Raw genomic sequence first — 17,648 nt, 5'->3', positions numbered from 1 at the left:
ACAGAACTACATCGAGTTTGACCGAGTACAGTGGCGCTTGCAGCATTAGAAAAGAAGCCAAAGAGTGTCGTGCCCATGAGCTTTAACGACAAATGTATTAACACTGGATATTGCGAAGCTTTTTTTTTGTGTGTGTGTGTGTGTGTGTGTGTATGTGTGTGTGTGTGTGTTTTGTTATCGCCAAGTGCACACCTACAAAAGTTGTTTCGTGTAGTGAAGAGGTTCGGTTTCGCGGGACTCTTTTAGCAAGTGCAATCTTCATGCTGCGAACGATAGCAAAAGTGACAGTCAAGTTTTCCCTGTCACAACAATATGAGTTTGGATTTTAATCTGGATTAGAGCCATGTTATTGGAAATAACTAGTAATTCCTTTCGCCGCAGTTCGGTCTTTTGATTATTTGACATCACTTGAAATCTTCCTACTCAGCAGACATGTCCGTCAATCGTATCAAAGTTTTGCTTTACTTTTCGTTTGTTTTGACGATTGGTCATTTCACAACGATCGAAACGTGCACGGACTTTTGCCACGTTGAGAATCATTGTATTCTAAGATGCTCGTCAGAGGTATTGGCTTAGCCATTTTTAAAAAATTTGTTTATTTAATTGGGTGTTCATTGTTTATTCGTTTCCTTTAATGCTTTGCCTTTTGCTAAAAGCTAAACGATGACTTTTTGCATTTCATTGTTTAACTTTCCGGGGTTTTTTTTTCTTTCTCTTTCCACCTTTCACTTGTCCACTTCGTTTCCGGTTCGTCAGATAGTAAACACACAGGTAAATTTTTCAACTGTCTCTTCCCTACCTTATCCTCCTCATTCTGTCCCTCCCTACCTCGTTGCTTCCTTTCTAACCCTGCGTCGTGTCTTCCTGCCTCCCACAACCAGAACTGAAAGGCCCGATTCAGGTATACATATAAAATTTAAAAAAAAAAAAAGATGAAACATGTTCACCATCGACAAAAAAATGACGACCGGACGCTAAAATTGTGTGCTTTGTTCTCCCCCTCCTCGCACTCTTCTCTCCCCCTTTGTCATTTGAATTCCACGCTCGTAAAGCGGAGTCGGAACCATCTCAACATCAATCAGGTTGCTATCAATTTTGCGACGTTCTAGTTACTTTCACGTATTCTTTCTATGCGAATGTGAGTGCGCATAAATGTTTGCCCACTTAAAGCGTAGCTATCAAAGCGGGGGGAGCAAAAAGAAAAGAATTTCAAATTGGAGAAGCGGAAGTGCACATTCAAAGCGCAACAAGTTCATCCGCTACCAGCTCTTGATTCACTTATTTTTATTCCCGTTCTGCAATTATGGAAGATGAATCGCTCCAGAAAACGGCAACATATCCAGGCCATGTTAGTTTTCACAGTTTGAAACTTTTGACTTGAAATAACGGCCGCATTTCTTTTGCTATTCTTATTTCTATACGCCTAAGTTTTGTTTTATTTGGAGAGAAAAACCAACAATGCGCTAGCCCTCGAGGTGAAAGAAAGTGGCATGTGCAAGTGTGAGACAACTAACAGACTCTTTTGTCCGGTCCAGTCCCCTTCTAAATGTTTCTTCGGCACCAAAAACGTTGGTGTTCTTTTGTTTATTTGAAAAGATACAACTCTAAACTGTCCCTGCATTACAGCCGATCGCAGCCTACCCACTCAGGAAAAACATACGACAGTGCACATCTCCAGAAACTTGTTCCATAAGCGCTAAAAGCCGAGTCGGTTATACCATGATGGTCTGTTCTGGCTCAATCTTCTCCCCTTCCTCTGTGTCCTGTATAGCTTCTGTCCCTCCAACAGTATTCTTGATTCTTCTTCACATAGCAGTATGGGACAAGAGGTCAGAAACGGGCACACTCTCAAAGTCTTTCAACACACGAGCACTGTACAAACGGATACAAGTTGTTCTTTCCTTTTTGCTCTCGCTTAAACAAGGCTCCCCCCCCCTTTTCTAAACTACTCCGACCTCGCCCATGAAACATTTTACAGTATAGTAAAGTGACACATCAAAAATCACGGTGGCCACCGAACGAAACGAAGAGGAGAGAAGGACGATCGAATGGCAAGAATAATAGAAACTTGTGTCATCGCCACGATTCTTGGAATCTCGTTGATGAATCAACGTGTTAAAATCCGCGAATTCATGAGCTCGTTATCGGAACTCCATGTTATCTCATCGCCTTACAAAATTGAAGCGATCAAATTCACCGTCGGTGTACAGAGTATATATAAAATATTTCCACTGTTTGAGTTAGATTTCTGAGAAAGTGGGATACAAGAATCATTAGTTAGAAAGTGGGGTCGTTAATCGGTACCAGACGTGCGTCAAGTTCACAGCACCTCATTGATGTTGTGTTACAAAATCAGTGCGCAAAAAAAGTAGATTAGATGATTCAGTTTCGTGTACACAGCAATCGACTTGTTTGGTGTTGTTGATCGGAGAGGCTAGTCATCTAACAGTCATTTGAGATTGCCGGCGTCTGCTTTCAAGGCTGCTATTCATCATCAATTCCTAGCCGCCCCGATATGCAAACGACTTGCCAGTATGAAGTGCGCAATGACTGACACACTCGTCACTGTAACCAAATCCGATCATGACCTTTTAAGTTTTCTTCTTCTTCTTCTTCTTCTACCATTTTCAATTCACTACCCCGAGCTATTTCTTCGTTGAAGTTCTAATCAACACCACCATGCCGCCTCCATTTGGGACGTCGCTATTTTTCTGTTTGTCTGGGCTTCCAAAACAGCGCATAAACTACTAGATTAAATCCTGCGTTCTACTAAACCTTGTTGTTGACAGTTGATTCGTTTTTCGCACGAACTTTATCAAGACGCTGATCAGTTGGTTTTAAGCTTTTTTACTGTTAATGATGAGTTGACCGGTGCATAAGTGACAACGAAGTGCCAATTTGCAGTTAAATTTTATTGTATAATTTTTTTAAAACTACGAATGAAGATTCTTGCCATGTGACATAGAAAATTAGAGAGGCTAGACTTGTTTCGCTCATATAGCCGAGGATGTAATCAATAAAAAAGTCATTTTTTAAAATGTTGATTCAAGAAGAGGAAACTTCAGAAGCTGCCCACTCAGTTTGAAGGGCAAGTTGAGACTCCATCAAGCCTGATTATTCGTCCTACTTTTGAGGTTCTTGCACTAATGGAGAGATTTTTGCCATTACGGCTAACATTAGTTACTAAATAGCGGACACGACTGCATGTTGTTCTCAACTGGCACATTTCAAAGACGTAGCCCAATGGAAAATGCAATAATAAGTGCTATGAGACCATTGTTATGTTTGCATTGTTCGCTTTTTAAAATTTTTGAATCTATTTAGAATTAATTAAACACTCCAAATCTGTATTTTTAGAATGGAACGGATAATGCGCCTAGCGACTTGTGGTGCGATGGAGGGTGTCGAAGAGATCATGTAAGTGACCTATAATAATATTCCTGATTCCTTTTTAAAATATTTCAAACGTATTTTTGTTTTTATTGCAGTGCATTTCGGGTTGCCGCCGTTGGGCTAAAGCGTTGAATACTAACTGCTACGCTGCTTGTGTAAGTTAAAAATGACTTACTTGTCGTAGAAGCCAGTCTTCTTATTTTTTTGCAAGAAAGGGAGTCAATAATCATAACAGATCTATATAGAGGGTTTCCGTGGATAAAACATCATTTTAAGCTTCCTTTTTTCTCCTTTCTTGGTCTGCTTTCTTAGCATAATTGAACTTATACCAAAGAATTCCTAAGGATTCGCTTGCCCTTACGAGGAAGAAATGGGCTTCTTGCATTGCACGAGACTTGTAAATATCTGTAATAACTCTGAGAAGTCATAGAAACACAAGGGGGAAGAAGAATATATGAGATATGGAAACAAGATATCATAAGAAATATTTGCTTGTTGTGCTAATAAGATTTCCAATAAGACAACTCGTTCATTATGTTACTACCACATTCAATCCGCAAACAGAATTCCACGGATGGACACACGCGAGGACAAGCCATCTATTGCCTTCGGGGATGTAACTTGGCTATTTCCTCCTATGTCGACGATATTAAAGGTATAGTCAATTAAATATGTTTGAATTAAGATGAAAAATGAGTTGCCGCAATCTTGAAACTCTAGTTGTTGTTTTTTTATCGTTAGTGGCGCTCTAATTTTAAAAATCCTTTTCGATGAATCGCATACGATGTTTGCTCCGGTTTAGCTTGAATCATTGGCGACTAACAGAATAACAATTTTCTTGTCAGCTCGCATGGGTAGGATCGTGGCGCCGATTCCAATTGCAGGCTCGATTAGCAACACTTCGGTGACGCTGGAATGGAAATGGAATGCGACTGCTCTTGGTTTGCTCCATCGCAATCACGTGATCAACGTCTCGATCAAATGGTGCCACTCTCAGCCAGAAATGTGCAGTGCTTGGGAGGCCGTCCCGAACGCGACCGAACGTTCCGGTCAATCGCTAGTCACGGTTAACGAACTTCGACCTTACACCATCTATCGGGTAAGTTAAACCAGATCGTTACTACGCAGTCCAGCAGACCCGCATCTGTCAGCTGAATGCTGACTCTGTTCGTCCTTTGCCCAATGCCATACTTAACAGTATGCCACCGCCTATGTGTTACTAACTTCTTACGTACCATGGCTTCATGGCTTATTCGAATATTTCAATGTCTAATTCTTCAATTCGTACTCATTGCTGCGTTCCAGTTTCGTTTGGTGATTGTGTTGGCCTCCGACCGGGAGCCGCTGACGTCCGAAGAATCAGCCCCCGTTGTTACCCTACCATCCGGTTTACCCAGTTCTCCACCGATCAACCTCGAAGTCGTTGTTTTGGATGCCAATCGGATTTCGATCACCTGGGATCCACCATATTATCCCAACGGACCATTAATCTCCTACTCTTTAAATATTCAAGAAGCTTCCTCACGGAAAGGCTACCAAGGTTCTCAGGTAAGGCAACTAATACCTTCGGCCTCCGTTGATATAGAAATGACTTTTCTCGAAATCGGCTAAATATTGAATTCTATAGTAGACTATTGCATTTTTGACTTTAAGCAAGGTCGGTCAATTTTCTTAAGCTCGCGACAAGACACGCGCAATCGGTGCACGAATATGTTTTCTCCGTGGTCCAAGTGAAGTCCTAGAGATATCGTTCGCCAGTGAAGAGGGGGGGAGGAGTGTGGACCTTCAAGTTGTTATAATGCGCATCTTAACGATCTCTGGTGGTTGCTGAAGAAGACCAGAGCGTTGATAGGACGGCATCGGATTACACTCCCTCTGACCTGTGTGATCTTTGATCCCCACTGTTTGTGAATACGACTTTTCTTTATTTTTTCCCTACCATTCCTTCGTAAATCACTGGTTCCCAAAGCCAATCGGTTTTGAAAATGCATAGCAACATGGGCAAGAATAGAAGAAAATCGGGAGAATAAACGAAAAGGAGGAGGCAAAAAGGGTCGGCCGTATCGAGATCTCCTTGTTCCAACACGCTGATGTCGGTAAACAAAAACTGCGATGTAACCATCTAATGTTCAAGTGGACATGAACCGACGTAGCACCGAAAACCATATCTCTATTTTCGCTTCATAGGCAATATTTTGTTACTGAACGAAGTCTCTATCTTATGATAAGGAAAATGCGTTTTTTTTTCTTACAATTGTTTGTTGTCATTTGGTACCGAGAAAAAAAAAAAGGGATAAGGTTACACGAAGTTTGGTATCTGTGGCACCATGGCTTTAGGCTCTAGATTGCCGTTAGATATGATCGCACATTCCAATCCATTTGGGAAGCTAAATTTATCAATTTACACGCTCAGGATGTCGGTGCGAACAATCATCGTTCCTACACTTTCGTTCACCTGAAACCCAATACGACGTACATTGTATCCGTGGCTGCGTGTAATTCTGTTGGAGGAGTTGGACCTGCTGCAAGCCGACATGTTACCACCTACCCTTTGGAGAAACGTAACGTTGAACACTGTCGATCCCAACAAGTTGTTTACCTATTTTTGTGTGTGTGATTAGTTCCAGCTGGAAATGACTTGAAGCCATATTTCCTGATCGTAGTTGACGATAAATTCATTTACCGTCATGAACCCGGTTTAATTGATTACACTAAATCACCTATTCATGAAAGCCAAAGCACCGCTATTACAGGTATGTTCTTAATTGGTTGATGACGTGTACAGATTAATACCCTTCGTTTTTATTGGGGTTTTGTTGTTGTTGATAGGGTTGGCTGTTCACGCTCGCCAAGGTACTTTGTTTTTGGCTGATGATGATGGTTACGTGTACGAGTTGAGCTTGAAGCCCAAATCGGATATACGAAACCGGTGGCGTGTCGGCAAAGAAATTGTCCACGTCATAGGACTCAGTGTCGATTGGCTTTTCGATCGGTTGTATTTATTGATTGAAAATGATGAAGGCACCAGTTGGCAGATCTCTCGTTGCAAATTGGACGGTCGTGAATCTGCATACGTCGTGACCGATCTCACCTACAAACCGTCTCATTTCGAAGTCGACCCGTTTAATGGGTATAGTACCAACGTGTCTCTTTTTAACGTGATTGTTTAACGCTTCCCTCCTATCCCTTTTAAAAAACTTAATTTATTTCAAGTAAACAAGGAAAATTAAGAATAACATTTCTTTTGGTTTGTAGTTTCCTCGTATGGACGGTGAATCATACCGATGCAACTGGCGGTTTGTATATTGTCGACTTGGCTGATTTGGCGGACCAACCTCTATCAGCGATGACAATCGAAACCGGACCGACGAGTAAAATCCAGCACATTCTTCACGATGTGGCTATATCGGCTTTTAAAGCCGATCCCATTAACTCTCGTATTTTTGTCATGGTGAATGACGTGTCCACCAATCGAACCATTTTGGCCGTTCCTTACAGTGGGTATGGTACTCTTTTTTATTGTATCCATCTTAAACCATTAATTGTTTCATTGGTGGTTTGGGCTAGATTGTGGAAAAAAGTGGTTCGCCATTCCATGCGCGATGTGGAAGCAATCAGTTACATGGCTTATCTTGACGACGTCTTTTATTGGACTAATCTCGGACATTCATTCTTCGAAGAAGCCGACCCAAACAGAGACATCCATGTCCACCGATTTGCTCCAAAAGCTGAAAGCAGACACACGGCAATCATCCTGTGCGACATCCGAAGCCAACCGACACCCATTCCACTTACACCTGTTCGAAATCTGGAAGCAATTTTCGGTTCCGATTCAGTCTACGTAAAATGGGACCCTCCATCGACCGTAGCCCATCGAGGCAGAGGGGCGTGGCAAAATTGGTCTTACCACGTTCAAATTGGCGATATGGAAAGGGACATTTCAGTCTCCGAAAACGACATCAACACGACAGAAATGACGTTAAAAGTTTTACGTCCAAACACGACCTATTCTATTGTTGTTCAACCGGCATCGGATTACGATCGACGCTACGCTCCGCTCCGGCCAATTCCGGTGGATTCTAGCCACGTTGTTTCTGTCAGTGCTTATTTTTTTGGCAAAACCCTTCCTAGTGGTGAAGAGATCAGACCAATCTACTGGGCTACCGACGACGGTGTCATTTATCAATCCAATTCGGTAGGGGATGATGTCCGATCGTTTATCAGCGTTAATTCTTCACATTTGAACTGGGGACGACACGCACTGAAGGATGTAGTGGTTACTAATATGGCGTGGATGCATAACTCTATGTATGTGGTGACCAACACGAATCGGATGTACCACGTCGATTTAACATCACGCAATGTCACACTTCTCGAAGGTTTAGAAGCTTCAAGTGTTGCCACAGACTGGCTCTCTCGCAAAGTTTACTGGTCATCCGCCAACAGACAAACGGTACGATTACGAAATTTCAATGTTATATGGCCTCTGTGTAACAATTTGATTTCATTATTTATGCTTTGTTTTGATTATCCTGACTAGATTGGGCGTTGCGCAGCCGATGGGAGTGGACAGGAATGGCTGCCGATCATCGGTCGTGCAACATCCATGGCCGTGCACTCGACTAAGGGTAAGCTTGTCTGGTGTACGGGACACTCAGTGGAGGGTAGTTTCTTGAACGCCGACAATCGGCAGACTTATTGGTCTTCGGGGCTTCATTCAGGCAACCAAGGTAAGTCCTTGCTGATGGCTTCAGCTTCTTTGTCACAATAGTTTGCGTGTGAACTTTGAGTAATCCCTGTATTGTGTCAATTAATAGCTCTAGGGATGGCCATAGACTATGATAACGATGATGTTTATTGGCTTGTGAAGAAACTCAACGGTGCATCGCTACTCTATAGAACTCACATTGATTCAGCTATAGACGTAGCCTTGGTCAACGAGATTACACCAAATGCTAGAGGTAAACATGCGCAATTGTTTTTCAAATGTGATTATGTGAACACAGTTTGCTGTACGAGTGTTAACTAAAATTATTACCACAGGTCCGTTACAGTACATGTCCGGCCGCTTGATTTGGCTGCAGGACTCGTTGGACAAAATTGTGATTAGTGATTTGAACGGCACCAACACGTATCAACTGAACAGCCCCAAGCAACTACGCGTCTCCTGGTTTCTTCCAACTCATTTTTCACGTTCGTGTACGCAAATTGGTAGATTGATGTTGTTGACACACAGAAAATAATAGTTTCCATCGATTTTATTTTTAGACAATTCTACCACAGCCGTTGTCATCCCTAACCCTGTGGATGCAGCGTCTATTCTCCTGAAACCAGTGGTTAACGAGGGGCTGGTCATAAGTTGGTCACACGTCACAAATGTCAACTATGGTAATGTGGCCTACGACATTCGTGTTAGTTATCGGGAGGACAACTGTACAGCGGTACGTCTGCCATAACGAAATGATCAATTCGACAGGAAAAAATATTCTAAAAATCTTTTGTGCATAGGTCACTGCCGATGATCATTACCCAGTGCCGACCAACTGGAAGATATTGCCTTATTCTGACGTATCGGTTTCGATCAGAGCATTCACTGTATGGGGATCAGCAAACGTATCAAATGTCATTTTGAAATCTCCTCCTTCAACACCGGAAGTTCCTCTTAAACCAAGAGCTTTCGTATCGTTCGTCCGCAACGATAGCAGCAGTTTGGCGGTAAGCTCATTTTGAGGATTAACTTTATCTTGATACATTTGGATTTAATTAGTTGTTACCTGTACATTTCCTTGCAGGAGGTAGTCATCCATTTTCGATGGTCCCCCCCGGCCAAATCAAATGGTGAACTGGCTGGGTACAGGGTAACCTATTGTCGCGAAACGAGTGAATCTCAACATCGTGATTGTCAGAACGCAAATGTTTCTCCTAGTGCTACTGAATTTGTTGCGCGCAATGTGGGAACTGACGATTATTATGTCTTTACGGTTAGTATTAAATCAGAGGATTTTTCGCATTTGACTGCACGTATATTAATTATTATTTTTTTTAAATTGCGTGAATTAAGGTTAAAGCCTTTACCGAGGTCGGCTATGGGCCAGAAACGCGAACCCTAGAGGTATCAACCTCAATAGAGACTCCGATTCCGCACTTGGTGATCTTCACGTCAAACTTGTTATGGTTGGCGGATTTGGATAATCACGCCTCGTTAAATCAGTCTGTCGGTACGTGGATTTCTCGCCGACATGAACTCACTAAATTATCATCAATCTTACAAATTCTTGTAGCTAAACGAGCCATCTCAGTGCCATCGCCTCCCGTAGCGGTTGCGCTCATCAATCACGACCGTAAAGTCTACTGGATTGACACCCAAGGCGACTTCTATTCTCACGATTTGCGAAGTGACGACATCAAAAAGGTTTGATAACAAACCATTTCCTTTTGTTTCCTTTCATCTCAGTTAATCACGTTCGTTTATCCTTTTCAATAATAGATACATCACCTTAACGGTACTGGTGAGAGCTTAACCATCGACTGGGTTAGCCGTCACGCATATTGGTCGCAAAGAGAGATGGGCGTTTCGTCCGTCTACCAATTAGACTTGAACAAGAAGACGGACGAATACGCAACACCTCAGCTTGTGTTACGCGATCCTCGGATGGTCAGATTAGTCGAAGTCGACCCTTTTAGCAGGTCTGTTTTGAAAGAAATACCTTTAATGGCATTCATTTTAAATTTCACTGGTTTCGTTGGTGCGAATTCACAGCCGACTGATCTGGGTGTCTGATAACCATAATGGAACGGGAACGTTAATGACAACTGACATTCGCGGTGGTCAAAATCGACTTTTCTTTAACAATCCACAGTATTGTGGTGTTAATAGTCTTCGTAATAACACTTTGACGCCTCCATTGGCTTTGCAAACGATTACGACCATTGACTGGTCAGACACTCACAAACCTCGTCTCATATGGACGGCCCACAATGACGATATCTGGTCTTCCGATTTGAAAGGTTGTTTTTCAACACCTGAACTCAGTTCTTCTGAAATTAAAAGAACAGGTAGAAACACAATTGATTTTTGTTTTCTCTGCTGTTATTAACGTTTCTCTAACGTGCAAGGACGCTGGCCAATCTCTTCCTTAGCTGCTGATCGCACACATTTCTATTGGTAATTTTACTAAGAAATCACAAGAAATTTAACTTGGTTACACTGATGGTTTCTTAATTTACCTTTTAAACAGGACTGACGTTAAGGAGCGACGAGTACATAAAATGCGCCGCTTGTCATCTATCCTAGACCGAAACAAATTCTTAGCACAGTCTGGTTCAATCAGCGCTTTCGCTAGCCGTAGTGAAGTGTTAGTCGAATTAGCCAACGTTTACAAGGTGGTTACCTTCAGCACTAACTTCCAGCCGCTTCCCGGTAAGTTATTACATTTTCATTTGGTTCCTTCACCGGTAGCCGAAATTCACGTTAAATCACAGCTGTTCGTAACACATCTAATTCATACTTGCAGATGTTGAATGCCTTGCTCCTAGCAGTTACCCGTATAATGTCAAATTCGTGAACAGCACCCATGACAGTCTCACATTGTCCATGCCGATGCCACAGAGACCTGCAAAGTGTAACGGAATGACTATGGCCCCTCCGACGTATCATCTCTACTACGGTGAAATCAGGCCGAATCAAACGGGAGGATGTCGACATAATCTAAGCCAATGCTTAACAGAGGTAATCAAAAATGGAAAAGGCAAGTTGAATGATTTATTTATCCCTTATATCTTGGTGTGACAGACGAGTAACGACAGCGTTGTGTTCTTGCGGAAACTTCTGCCCAACACTAAGTACGTTGTGCACGTTAGCATTACAAATCATTACATGCCAGTCGGGAATTCTTTGCCGAATATTACGTTGGACAATGCAGATATATTCTCCACTCAAGTCGGAGGTACTTTTAGTTGCTAGTCTTACGCCCTTTTTGCTCTTGCTGGTTCCATGACTTCTTAATACGAGGCCGTCTTATTTATTTATGTTTCTTTCAGCTCCTTCTAAACCAAGAGAAGTCGTTGCCATCGTAACCAGCCCGGTATCTGTCCGCGTGCAATGGCTTCAACCGAGTTCTTTGAACGGAATCAACATTACATATTCAGTTCATTGGCTGTCGGAGAATAAATTCGGGTCACCCATCGAAGGTCAATTAAAATTATCTGAAGATGTGGAGGACCAGGCGGGCCCTTTTCGCTATTTCATCGACATTACTTCGTTGACAGCAAACACCACTTACGCCTTCATGGTATGACGGAGTTCAACCAGATTTTCGTTCCGTGCCAATCTATGATCATTTTTCCGATTTTAGGTTCGAGCTTATTCAACCAATGGCCAGTTTAATCAAAGCGATTTCGTAACGACCACAACTTTTGAAAATCCAAAAGCTCTTGTTATGAGAAACGTTTCTTCTACGTCAGTCCTTTTGGAATGGAAATCACCGAACAATACGAATATCACAAGGTATCGTATTAATCAATAGTTAATTTGAGAGTCAATGTTCGCCTCAACGCACGGTATTCAAATTTGTTTTTTCTAATATATTAGGCACATCCTTCTGTGTTCCGTATCGAAACAGGGGATCTGGAAAGAAATGGAACATTGGTCTGATACGAAACCCGACCACACCTATAATTTCAGTGCTATAGAATTGTCACCAAAGACTAGTTATTCGTTCCGTTTGAAGCTTGAATATTCACCTTTGAAGACATCCTTTTTATGGTATGACTTTAAACATTAAAATGCAATTTTTCTTCTAATATCTGGTAGCAAAACGATTAAATGTACGTATGCGTTTTGTCCATCCAGGCCAGCTGACGATGACGGAATACTTTTGACTACTAAAGGAAACGTTCCAGATCAACCTTTAAGCCCAAGAGCGAATAAAATTGTGGATAATCTCATTGAACTGTGGTGGGGAACAAGAGCGTCCAACGATTATCCTATTCTGCGATATGTTTTGGAAATGAGATGTGTCGAGGACCCAGTTTTCTTAGACAGGCATGACAATGAAACTGATTCAGGAATAACGAAGACGGCCATCTTTCCGAACACGCAATCCTCCTGGAAACCCATATATAACGGAACAGGTACCATTAGCTTCTCGTTCGAATGCTAAAGACAGAACAACACAGCAATCTAACAATGTTTATTTCTATTGCGCAGATAATTTCTACATAGTACCTAACCTAAAACCAGGTCCGAGGTATCAGTTCCGAGTGCAGGCATTTAACGAGATGGGCGCAAGTGAAGTGAGCGATGCGAGCCCCATTTTTCAAACGACATCCAACAACACCAACATTACAATGATCGTTTTTGTCTCAGGCTTGATAGCTTTCTGTTCCGTCATGACCATCTTCATTTTTTACGGTACCGCAAGTGTTTTTCTTTTGAAATTTTATCCATTTTTAATCTTTTATTTCGGTATGACAGTTTGCCGACGAACCCAATTTCAAGGCAAAAAAGCCGGTGGAAATATGTCTTCTCATCCCATCGGCGGTTCAGAGATGACTGATCTGGCCACACTACGAGAACTGCCGCGAAGAGAAAGTTTTATTCAACAGAACAATGCTATTTATGGCGTTGGAGATGGGGACGTCGATCAAGAATTGGCTTTACTTCCACACATCCGTTTTGAAGATCTGCTCATCACCAAATTTCTCGGAAGAGGCGCTTTTGGGGAGGTTTTCGAAGGCACCACCTGTAATTTACCTGGCTCGAATCAGTACCACACCAAAGTGGCCGTTAAGGTATGCCACAATTTTTCACGCATCTGACCTCCGTTAAGAAATCCTCGCTGTATTTTTTAACGTAACGCATTGGGCAACACGTCAAGGAGTGAATAACATTTGATTACTTTTTTTTTTCAGACTCTTCGTAAGGGAGCCACTGATCAAGAGAAAGGTGAATTCCTGAAAGAAGCCATTCTGATGAGCCAGTTTAAACACAAACACATTCTACGATTGTTGGGCGTGTGTTTGGATGCCGATCCCAGTTTCATTTTGCTCGAGCTCATGGAAGGTGGCGATCTTCTTTCATTCCTACGCAATAACCGACCGTCTCTGCGTGAACCACCAGCCAACAGTGCCACTTGTTGCCAGTTGGGATTGCTCGATTTGGTCTCTATGTGTGTCGATGTTGCTAAAGGATGTTGTTACCTGGAAGAACTGCACTTCGTTCATCGAGATCTAGCCGCAAGAAATTGTCTGGTCTCTAGTCGCGATCCTCGTTTTCGGGTAGTCAAAATTGGAGATTTTGGACTTGCTAGGGACATCTATCGTAACGATTACTATCGTAAAGAAGGTGAAGGGCTCCTGCCCGTTAGGTAATTGATCATTTTCCGCCCCAATCTATTATCTAAGATAAGCCGAATGACATGAAGTAAATGCCTTTTTGCTTTCGACAGTTTTTTAATCAAATATTTGTGTTTACCAATAGGTGGATGGCTCCCGAATCGTTGGTGGATGGTGTCTTTACTAGCCAAACTGATGTTTGGTCATTTGGTGTCCTCCTGTGGGAGATTCTTACACTTGGTCAGCAACCGTATCCTGCCCGGACGAATCTTCAAGTGCTACATTTTGTCCGAACTGGTGGTCGTCTCGACCGGCCGCCAAACTGTCCCGATTCTCTGTAATAAAAAAAAAACCATTTCACAAAATTATGATGGAATCACCTAAAGTCCTGAATCTGTTGTTTCAGGTTTGAATTGATGATGAGCTGCTGGTCGTATGAGCCTTCTGCCCGTCCGACATTCACAAAATGCCTTGCAGAATTATTGAATCTACAAGATAAATTGCAGCATTCACCTTTCACTGCGGTGCATAATGGACATTACGTGGGAGCCCCACTTTACCGTAAGATTTGATTCTCTTATTTCCGATGCGCCGGCATCAAATGTGAACTATTGAAACGAAGTCAAACATTTGAAGCAGTGTATTAGTCAGACGTTTAAAATTGACTTCAATGATTGGCCTTTTACTGCATAGTTGGTCATTTTCTTGAAGAACTATCGAAGAATGAAATTCCATTTGCTATTTCTTCGTTTGTTTAGGAGGATGTAACAATAAGACCTTCTTCCAAAACGAAAAACACTATGCCATTTCGGGTAGGTTTTAAGCACCTAGTTGGGGCTAGAATTACCAAACCCAAATTCAGTTCATGGTATTCCTTTGAAGCGTAAACTCTTCATTACATCAATGATTAGTTTTATCTGTATCATCAATATCCCACCTGTTAAAACTCAGGCTTATTTTCTATCCTTGCATAATCCCTACTGGTTATAGTAGTAGTCGTAACATTAGTTAATGAGCAAAAAGACATCACGACTCACCTTGTTTTTTACCTTAACTGCAGAAACCAATCCGTGGCAAATCAATCGGGATTCTGTTGAATCAGGCGACTCATGCTCGTACCTCGACCAACACTCACTGGAACAAGGACCGACCCTCTACACTAATGACATAGCGGCTGTGTTACACGGGCTTGTGAGTAGACCCAACACCAGACACTCATCCAGTGGAAATCGAACGCACCGTGTGGAACGGTGTTCGTCAGTACGAGATTCAAGGGGACGACAACACAACGCAAACCCTTCCATATCAATTATCCGATCCCATTCTACAATCGAAGGCTCAACACAATCAGTGGCTAGCGCACGCGGACGCTATTTGGAACTGCTCGGAGACACTGTCGTTTGCGGCCACGGTTGCAGTGATGGTTACGAAGTGCCTCGCAATATTAGCTATGAATCGAGTTCACAAATGTTTACAGATGCGCTGTTACAGCGTTCTCACAGTAGTAACAGTCAAGTGGATAATGACGATCTGAGTGATGCCACAGACGAGAGTTGTTTGGCCAATGAAAGCGTTTGCGCGAGCATTCCTTCCCCTACGAATACCCTCATCTCAACTTTAAGTGCTTCGACAATGCCTTCTGAAATGAATCATTTGTAAGCCAATGTATTGTTTTTCTTCTAATGTACTCACTTGCAGTTAAACGCCTTCTCAATTGCCCTTAATATGCAGAGCTATAAGACCGGTGAAATTGCAATTTTAATACGTTGATTTGTCTGTTATTGTTCATCAATTGATCTTCCGAACTACGAGGCCTTTTTCCCCTCCAGTCTACGTAGCTGTAATTATGTATATTTTGGTATTATTTTATTGCCTTTTTTTACGGAGAGCAAATTATTGTACGTATTGACCACTAAGCGTTTGAATCTATTTTTAAAGCACAATCCTATTAACGTGTGTGCCTCTGATTGGTTTTCCATTTCAAGACGATGCATCATAAATGTTTGTACAGGTACTGTTGATGAATATAATAAATCCACGTTCGTGGGTCACCTTCAGTCTTTTATAGAGATTGCCTTTGAATTTTGGTTTTAGGTGCCAAATTGCCGTCAAAGTGTAGACTTATAACAGTAACTTAGAAAATTTCCCGATAGGCATTCTTGCAAAACTGCATGTCTCACTAATAGTCCCATCTCACATCGATCGACACCGCCAGGTAGGGCTACCAGTGCACTCAACGGCTCTCGCCTCTCGGTGTTCGCGAAGTTCCCGATAGCCTTGGAGAGAAAAAATCCCACGGTATTATCAAAATTGAACACTGATTTCGCTTAGGTTATTGGTTTCTTCGTCAAACCTAGGTAACGCCAAATTACCCCCTATATTTTGAGCACCCTAGGAAAGGAAGCACCATACATTTTTTTGTGCTGGAAATAATCAGCAACAAACAGCGCCATCTATGAGAAATTTTCCATTAAAGTTTTTTTATCGATTTCATCATTTCCAATAGACAACTAGGGGCCCTCACTCCGTTCAGGAAGTTCCCGATAGGGTACGGCCTGGTCGCCAATTCGCCATAATATCTCGGAAACCGTTTGCTCTTCCGGCAAAACAGACTCCGTATACATGTCCTATGAGGCGCGCGCTGATCATCAACGCCTTCATCCCGCCTTCCCACTTTTGTCAAAATCGGCCAAAAACGACATCTCTTGAAATTCTCCAAAAATCAGATGGCATAATCGAAATTGAACGCTGATTTCGATTTAGTCATTGGTTTTCTCTTTAGACTAGCCGTTTAAAAAATTAACGAAAACAGTTCTGTTAGCACAGCAACTTCATTTATGGTTTTTAACATGTAATTGAAAAACTATAAGACCAATAGAAAAATAAACCTGATTTCCATGATTTTCATTCAATTCTGAATCTAAATCATGTATTTTAAGCCAAATTTGAAATTTGGCCAAAAATGAAAAAGTGGGAAGGGTATATAGCCTTTCCACTTTTGTCAAAATCGGCCAAAAATGACATCTCTTAAAATTCTCCAAAAATCAGACGGCATAATCGAAATTGAACGCTGATTTCGATTTAGTCATTGGTTTTCTCTTTAGACTAGCCCTTTAAAAAATTAACGAAAACAGTTCTATTAGCGCACCAACTTCATTTATGGTTTTTAACATGTAAATGAAAAACTATAAGACCAATAGAAAAATAAACCTGATTTCCGTGATTTTCATTCAATTCTGAATCAAAATCATGTATTTTAAGCCAAATTTGAAATTTGGCCAAAAATGAAAAAGTGGGAAGGGTATAGCCTTCCCACTTTTGTCAAAATCGGCCAAAAACGACATCTCTTGAAATTCTCCAAAAATCAGATGGCATAATCGAAATTGAACGCTGATTTCGATTTAGTCATTGGTTTTTTCTTTAGACTAGCCGTTTAAAAAATTAACGAAAACAGTTCTATTAGCGCACCAACTTCATTTATGGTTTTTAACATGTAAATGAAAAACTATAAGACCAATAGAAAAATAAACCTGATTTCCATGATTTTCATTCAATTCTGAATCTAAATCATGTATTTTAAGCCAAATTTGAAATTTGGCCAAAAATGAAAAAGTGGGAAGGGTATAGCCTTTCCACTTTTGTCAAAATCGGCCAAAAATGACATCTCTTAAAATTCTCCAAAAATCAGACGGCATAATCGAAATTGAACGCTGATTTCGATTTAGTCATTGGTTTTCTCTTTAGACTAGCCCTTTAAAAAATTAACGAAAACAGTTCTATTAGCGCACCAACTTCATTTATGGTTTTTAACATGTAAATGAAAAACTATATAACATGTAAATGAAAAACTATAAGACCAATAGAAAAATAAACCTGATTTCCGTGATTTTCGTTCAATTCTGAATCAAAATAATGTATTT

At 41.4% G+C, this 17,648-nt stretch overlaps 1 protein-coding gene across 5 annotated transcripts; it reads left to right on the top strand.

The window, feature by feature from the left end:
- Positions 1–82: 82 nt before the first annotated feature.
- LOC116924863 (proto-oncogene tyrosine-protein kinase ROS) lies at positions 83–15,785 on the top strand. 5 transcript variants are annotated; one of them, XM_045175404.1, is made up of 37 exons: positions 83–564; positions 757–771; positions 3,358–3,417; positions 3,489–3,548; positions 3,958–4,048; positions 4,239–4,492; positions 4,699–4,941; positions 5,807–5,954; positions 6,015–6,146; positions 6,223–6,523; positions 6,649–6,894; positions 6,961–7,846; positions 7,934–8,123; positions 8,211–8,354; positions 8,437–8,592; positions 8,662–8,834; positions 8,902–9,108; positions 9,186–9,374; positions 9,455–9,611; positions 9,675–9,805; positions 9,881–10,080; positions 10,154–10,449; positions 10,510–10,558; positions 10,632–10,813; positions 10,908–11,122; positions 11,186–11,339; positions 11,434–11,684; positions 11,748–11,899; positions 11,984–12,157; positions 12,245–12,525; positions 12,602–12,805; positions 12,869–13,185; positions 13,306–13,760; positions 13,874–14,065; positions 14,135–14,289; positions 14,487–14,540; positions 14,789–15,785. In XM_045175404.1, exons 1-37 carry the CDS (start codon positions 433–435, stop codon positions 15,385–15,387), a joined length of 7,845 nt encoding a protein of 2,614 aa, XP_045031339.1. In that variant the 5' UTR covers positions 83–432; the 3' UTR covers positions 15,388–15,785. The 5 variants fall into 5 exon arrangements, with proteins under 5 accessions (XP_045031339.1, XP_032787335.2, XP_045031341.1 ...); XM_032931444.2 differs by lacking the exon at positions 757–771; XM_045175406.1 differs by lacking the exon at positions 3,489–3,548.
- Positions 15,786–17,648: the final 1,863 nt, after the last annotated feature.

This window comes from Daphnia magna, linkage group LG6, assembly GCF_020631705.1.
Source record: "Daphnia magna isolate NIES linkage group LG6, ASM2063170v1.1, whole genome shotgun sequence".
Lineage (NCBI taxonomy): Eukaryota > Metazoa > Arthropoda > Branchiopoda > Diplostraca > Daphniidae > Daphnia > Daphnia magna.
Note: the sequence above shows the minus strand (reverse complement) of the source record. Positions and strands in the feature narration are given on the sequence as shown.